Raw genomic sequence first — 7,104 nt, 5'->3', positions numbered from 1 at the left:
GTGTATGTAAGAGCCTTGGGATGATGCTGCTGGTGACGATAAGGACAATAACAGTACTAGCTCTCTCATATATGTAGCACCACGTGCCTGGCCCTGTGCTAAGCACTTTTTTTTTTTTTTTTTTTTTGCGGTACGGTACGTGGGCCTCTCACTGTTGTGGCCTCTCCCGTTGCGGAGCACAGGCTCCAGACGCGCAGGCTCAGCGGCCATGGCTCACGGGCCCAGCCGCTCCGCGGCATGTGGGATCTTCTCGGACAGGGGCACGAACCCGTGTCCCCTGCATCGGCAGGCGGACTCTCAACCACTGCGCCACCAGGGAAGCCCAGCTAAGCACTTTTCATGTCACCTCTCATGAGGAAAGTTGTGGTATTTTCCAAATTTTGTCACAGGACTTTGAATTAGACCTGATTCTTTGAATTTAGAGCATCAGAATCTCCAGAAGGGTTTGTCAGGCTCATCCCTGTGGGGGGTGGGGACAAGAATTTGCATTTCTAGCCAGTTCCCCAGTGATGCTGATTCAGGGACCACAGTTTGGGAACCACTGAATTAGAGAGACATTTAAGTTTACTAAACAAAGTCTCCATGAGGAAGATAGTATTTTCACTTGACACCCTCAAAGGCAACAAGTGGTTCCCCAGGGGCCTCCTCACGGCTTGTTGTCCGAGGCCCAGGACACGGATCACTTGCTGGACAACAATCTCTGCGGGAGGAAACCTGGGAGCGGCCCCTTTAAAAGGAAGCAAAGACACGCTCCTGCCAGTCTTTTTTCTCAGCTCTCCATTTCCCAGCGCCCCTCTAGAGGTAGCTTGGCGTTGCTATGGAGAATGGAGAATGTGTGGGCGCCGCGCCGGGGGGTGGGGTGGAAATACAGGACTGAAACTACATTGACCACAAGGCATCGGGGGTGGCGGGTTCTGGACCAATCACAGCCCAGAACAAGGGCTGTTTCCTGCTGCTCGGTCGGCGGGGGCGGAACTTCCGGCGTCGCCATTGTTGGCATTCCTTCTGCTCTTGACAGGTCGTTTTCCACTGCCCTTGGGGACCCGAGTGTTGGGTCGTGGCCGTTTTCCAGGCTCCTCCTCGGGACCCGGCCGAGGTGGACAGTGAGGAGGATGGGACCGGCCTCCAGGCTCCGTACGAGCCGCAGTGTCCTGTAACGTGGTGTCCTGCGTCCCCACGGTCCCTGGAGGCGGCGTTTACACCGTGGGGACAGAGGCCCCGCGTGCAACGGGCGGTGGGAGGCCCCCGGCCTGGGGCTGGGGGTGTAGGGAGCGGCAGAGCCCGCCTGGGTCTGATGGCGGTGGCGCTGAGGGACCCGCTGCGGGTGAGTGGAGGGTCCCCGCAGCCCCCACTCACTCGGACCCCTACCCATGTGGCCCGGGACTCCCGACAGAGGGGAGGGGTTGCTCCCGGACTGTGCCCCTCCATCTTCGCTACTGGGACCCTGGGGTCACTGAAAGCCCAAGGTGCCGCGTCCTGGCCAGGTTTTTTTGTGGAAACGTTCTCATTCTGGAATCCAGCGGGACAAGGCGTGCAAAGCAGTTTCAGGCACAGTGACCAGGATGTGCACATGCTTGGCGGTGAAGCTCAGTTGGGAGTGTTCAGGGAACTGAAGGTCTCCCTGCTGCCTGGTGGACAAGAGCTTGGCCTGTCACCTGAGGGTGGCGGGAGCCACGCAAGTTTTGGAGCAGAAGAGGGAGGTGATCTGACTCAGGCGTTCACAGGCTTCCTCGGGCTGCAGAGTGGAAAACAGGAGAGTGAGAGTGAGGGAAGAGAAAAGGAGGCACACAAGGATGCTACCTTAATTTAGCAGTGGCTTGGCCAGAGCGGTGACTGGAGTTGGGAGAAGTGGTTGGAGCTTGGATCTGTCTTTTAAGTTAAGCCAGCCTGATTTTCTTTAGGGCATGGTGATGGATGCCCCATGGGGGCAGCTGAGGACGGGGTGGCTCTTCGGGTACCTGGACAGGGATGGTGGGTGTCACAAATTCAGGTGAAGGGAGGAGCAGCCACAAAGGAAGGGGTGTGTGGGAGAGGAGGGTCCAGAAGGGGCCCCCGGTCACTGGGGTGGAGGCTGAGGCATATTGTAGGTGGAGGTAGGTGACAGCAGGACCAGGGCTGGTGGCCATTCACCTCTCTATGGCTCACCAGCCTTTCTTGGCCCACTCTGTGGGGCCTGTGAGTTTCAGTTAGGATAGCAGGTTAGCTCAGTGGCAGGCAGGCAACTGGGAGTGTCGCAGGCCTGGGGTGGGAGGTGGTGGGCCTGGACTTTGAGTATACATTAGGAGAGAAGAATACAGTGGCTGGGGAGGTGACAGCATGCAGAAAGTCAGAGGCCAGGACATGCCAGAGATCCATGTCTGGCCTTGGTGGCTGAGAGTCAAAGGTAGGAATAGGCCCAGTTGCAGAAACAATGAAGGAAACTCTGGATGCCACCCCTGGCAGTTGGAATTCTTTGAAGTCTGGGTCAGGAAGGGGTACTGGTTGACCTCACCAAGTAGCCAGGCTCTGGACACCATTTGCACGGTGGCATGTGGGATGGCTGGGAGATGCCCATTGTGTGGGCCAGGGAATGGTGTGGGGTCTGGAGATGTGCAGTACAAAGCCTGATGTGTGCATGCAGAGGAGATGAGTCAGTGGACTGGAATCTGGTACTGGGGGTCCTGTGGGAGAAAGGGGGCCTCCAGTTTGGTGTTTCTGGGTGGCAGGATCTGGGGACCCAGGGGAATTACCTAGCAGGAGGAAGTGGGGCCCTACATGCCAGGCTAAGGGTTTAGATAGCATCTATCTGTCCACCTGCCTGCTCTTTGAAGGACAGTGACCGATGGGACATGAGGAGACAGCAGCACCCATGACATTGCATCTGGGGGAAGTGGGTGACCTGGAGTATTTGGGGAGGATGGTTTAGGGGTCAGAGACTGCCCACCAGAGAGGTGGTATGATGCAGGGTGAAAGACCTAGGTATGTATGGGCTCATCTGTGCACTGTTTTTTGTTTTTCTACCACCCTTTGGTCTAGCTGACTTAATTGTCTTCATCATGGCAGGGCTGCGGGACCTTTGAGGACATTGCCGTGTACTTCTCTCAGGAGGAGTGGGGGCTCCTTGACGAGGCTCAGAGGCACCTGTACTGTGATGTGATGCTGGAGAACTTGGCACTTGTGGCCTCACTGGGTAAGGCCCTCCCAGCCTCCTAGGCTCTGCCTTTCCTTTTCTCCCAGAAGCAGCTCTGTCTTCCCGCAGCTGAGCATGGGTGCTGCTTGCTCCCCTGGACCACCTGCCTCGTGTTTGCCTGCTCCTTTCTCTGAGGAGCCCCAACACCTGATTCCGAAGCCTTCTGGGGAAGGGCTCAGGCTTTGGAGTCTCAATCCGGCTGCCTAAATTGGTCCGGATCGGTGGCACCTCTGTGCCTGGCTGTGCTGTGGACTGCAGACACCGACGTGGTCACTGCTTGTGGAGACGACTGGGCTGTTCCTGGGAGCCGCTCCTCAGGAGCTGATTTTGTAACACTGGGTTTTCTTCCCAGTTGCAAAGATGACACGAACTCCCTTTGGTCTGTCACCGGATAGGTTGCCCTGAGCTAGGCCACCCCCTCATCCGCTCTTTCTGCCAGGACTTGCATATTCCACGTCCTGTGTGGTTGCCCAACCACAGGAACAGGGCAAAGGACCCTGGGTGCCCATGTCTGCAGCCACAGCAAGAGAGGCTGGGAAGGGGCCTGGCTCTGGTGAATGGGAGCTGGGGGCAGAGGCGACATTGTGGTGGGCTCACATTATACTGGGTACTTCCCCTGTGTCCACTGGAGCTTGTTGCTGGAGCCAGTAGCCCCACCCGACCCCCACCTTCCTTCTTCATTAAGGACAGACCACCTACTTGCCATTTGTCTTTTGTACCTAGGCCCTGATGACGGACAGCCTCACTGCTCTGATCTCCATTTCTCCCCCATTCCCCGCCTTTCCTCCTTTTGCAGGGCTGTCCCAGGTTAGCCTACAGTCCATGTGTCATGACATGTATGTGTATCTCATGTAGACTCAGAGCACCAGGTTCCCTGGGTTTTCCTGAGCTCGTGCACATGGCTCTGTGTCCTCTTTTCCTGGCAGAGCTCTCGCCTCTCCTGATGAAAGCTGAGGAATGAGTTGGAATCTCTGCTTCTCCTCCCAGCCTGAACCTCACCCATGTTCTCACAGGTGATGGGCCCTCGCTTTCTGTGGCCTTCCTGGGCCCAGTCCTGCACCACTGGCTCTACCTCACCCCAACTTGATCTACAGACTCATTCCTGAATGTGTCAGACACACATCTGTGAAGGGGCTGCCCTCTCCCAACAAAGCCTACATACATTTCACTGGCATTTCTCTGCTTTCAGATTATGGGTGTGGAGCAGAGGCTGAGGAGGCATCTTATGAGCAGAGTGTTTATGTAGCAGTGCTTCAGTCCAGGACCCCCAAGGCAGATCCATCCATCCAGAAGGCCAACACCTGTGATGTGCATGACCCAGTGTTAAAAGACATATTACACCTGGCTGAGCACCAGGGAATACAACCCAGGCAGAAACCGTACACTTGTGAGACATGTGGGAGAGGTTTCTGGCTCAGTGCAAACTCTCACAAGCACCAGAAGGAGCACAGTGAAGAGAAACCCTTCACATGCAGGGAGTGTGCTAAGGCTGTCCTGGACAGCCATGGCCTCCAGCCCCAGGCCACCTACGGAGAGGGGACATCACACAGAAGCACCGAGTGTAAGGAGGCCTTCTCACCCAGCTCCATTTGGCAGCAACAGCAGGGAGGCCATGCCTCACAGAAGCCCTTCAAGTGCAGCGACTGTGGACAAGCCTTCCTGAAGGCCTTTGCACTCCTCAACCACCTGATCACTCACGCCAAAGAGAGACCCTTCAGGTGCCCAGCAGGTGGAAATGCCCCCAAGGAGAGCTCAACCCTGTTTAATCACCGAGAAACTCACACTGGAGAAACATCCCATGTGTGTAAGGAATGTGGGAAGGTGTTCAGCCACCTGTTTAACCTGAGGACACATCAGAAAGTTCATGCTGGAAAAGCGCATCTCAGTTGCAGTGAATGTGGTAAAGTCTTCACCCGCAAACACTCACTCACTCAGCACCAGAGAGTTCACACTGGAGAAAGGCCTTATGAGTGTGACCAGTGTGGGAAAGCCTTCACTCGTAGCTTCCACGTTGTTCGGCACCAGAAAGTTCACAACACAGAGAGGCCTTATGAGTGCAGACAGTGTCGGCGAGTCTTTAGCTGTATCTCCAACTTTGTCGAGCACCAGAAAATACATACCGGAGAAAGGCCTTATGAGTGCAGCGAATGCGGAAAAGCCTTCGTTAACACCTCCCATCTTGTCCGGCATCAGAAAGTTCACAACACAGAAAGGCCTTTTGAGTGCAGTGAATGTGGAAAAGCCTTCCAGCAAACCTCCAAACTTATTCTGCATCAAAGGAGTCATACTGGAGAAAGACCTTATAAGTGCAACCAATGTGGGAAAGCCTTCAGTTGCCCCTCCAACCTCGTTCCACACCAGCGAATTCACACTGGAGAAAAGCCTTACAAGTGCTCCGAATGTGGGAAAGCCTTCAGTCAAAGCTCTGCCCTCATTCAGCATCAGAAAGTTCACACCAGAGAAAGGCCTTATGAGTGCACTGAATGCGGGAAAGCCTTCAGCTACAGCTCTAACCTTGTTAAGCACCAGAAAGTTCACACTGGAAAACGGCCTTATAAGTGCAGCCAGTGTGGGAAGGCCTTCAGCGAAAGCTCCATTCTCAGTCAGCACCAGAGAGTTCACACTGGAGAAAAGCCTTATGCGTGTAACAAATGCGGAAAAGCTTTCCGCTACAGCTCAAACCTCTCTAAGCACCAGAAGGGTCACACTGGAAAAGAGCCGTCTGAGTGCAGTGGACATAGGATCACCTTCAGCCAGAGCTCCAGCCTCCCTCAGCCCAGAACGGTCACACCAAAGAAAGGCCTTAGGAATGTGGCAAGAGTGGATAAGCACTAGTGGGGACCTTCTCCTTGTTCCATAAAAGGACTCACTCCTGAGAAACTCCTATGAAAGGAACCTTTGTGAGGAAGCCATCAGCCAAAATTTGAAGCTTGCGCATCCCACACCCCTACTGGGAGATTGGCTGTAGTGCCAGTGGTAAGTGGGAAGCTTGCAGGAGCTATGCAGCACTTTCTAACCTGTCCAGGTGCTTTGCCAGATTATGTCACTGCCAAGTGCCCTCTCACCTCTACCATTTGGCAGATCCCCACACCATGTGCCTGTCATCTCAACATACTCAGGGAATGCAGGCTTGTGTTCTCATTCCCTGGAGGGAGCCATAAACTTTGGGAGCCCATTGGGGTGGCCTCATTTTCCACCTCTCCCCTGTCCCCAGTGGCTCAGGTGTTGCCCTGACGTAGTTCTCTCCAGGAGGATCTGGAGTCTGACGATGTCCAGAGGAAGTTTCCTTCTTCATGGGCATTGTTGAGTCTACAGATGATGCCTGCAGTGAACTGGTCCAGCCTCCATATCACCTAGCCTTGGAACTGCCTGCCTGCAGAGTGTGATAATAAAGACCTTATTGCTGAAGCCATCTTTAATCCTGAGACTCCGTCCATTGTGTATGGGGAGAGATGGAGAACAGAATTGGGCTCTAATGGTGCCAAGAGAGGGAAGGGCTTTTGTGGGGGCCCAGACTTTGATAGTAGGATGGCAAGGAATAGCGTGCAGTCTAGTTTAATCTAATTTGCCTTGTAGCCCAAGGCCTCCTGGGACAGACTGAAGGTCTCTGGGCCAAATCTTATATCCTGGGTGCCAGGACTATTTGTTGGGCCCAGAGCTTTGGGGTTTAAGTACTGGTGTGGGTATCTCCAGCAATTCCTGCACAGCATTCCTGGGAATGTCCCACATCCCTCAAAAGTGTTGAGGGGAGGATGTCTCCTGGGACCTGCCCATGGGTCCAGTAAGGCCTCTGATGTCCAGAATCTGTAGGTAGGTATCTCTGGATTTAAGATCTACAGGGGCCAGGTAGAAGCATAAGTGGGTGTGGACACACTGGGTTTGAGCTCAGGAAGACTGTGACAAACGGAGATGTGGCCAACGCTGTGCCTGGGCCA

At 54.6% G+C, this 7,104-nt stretch overlaps 1 protein-coding gene across 1 annotated transcript; it reads left to right on the top strand.

Moving 5' to 3' along the window:
* Window positions 1–895: 895 nt before the first annotated feature.
* On the top strand, window positions 896–6,576 carry LOC114906094 (zinc finger protein 132-like). The gene is made up of 3 exons (XM_029240654.1): window positions 896–1,324; window positions 3,043–3,169; window positions 4,359–6,576. The coding sequence occupies exons 1-3, from the start codon at window positions 1,295–1,297 to the stop codon at window positions 6,002–6,004; spliced, it is 1,803 nt and encodes a 600-aa protein (XP_029096487.1). The 5' UTR covers window positions 896–1,294; the 3' UTR covers window positions 6,005–6,576.
* Window positions 6,577–7,104: the final 528 nt, after the last annotated feature.

The sequence above is a fragment of the Monodon monoceros genome, unplaced genomic scaffold (assembly GCF_005190385.1).
Source record: "Monodon monoceros isolate NGI ecotype Baffin Bay Population unplaced genomic scaffold, NGI_Narwhal_1 Super_Scaffold_10, whole genome shotgun sequence".
NCBI lineage: Eukaryota > Metazoa > Chordata > Mammalia > Artiodactyla > Monodontidae > Monodon > Monodon monoceros.
This window is presented reverse-complemented; position numbering and strand designations above follow the sequence as displayed.

Bases quoted from the DNA above. Each gene is read 5' to 3' on its own strand.
- LOC114906094 (XM_029240654.1), top strand. From the start codon at position 1,295: ATGGCGGTGGCGCTGAGGGACCCGCTGCGG. The intron at 1,325-3,042 runs GTGAGTGGAGGG...TCATCATGGCAG, and splicing joins CGCTGAGGGACCCGCTGCGG to GGCTGCGGGACCTTTGAGGA. The intron at 3,170-4,358 runs GTAAGGCCCTCC...CTCTGCTTTCAG, and splicing joins GGCACTTGTGGCCTCACTGG to ATTATGGGTGTGGAGCAGAG.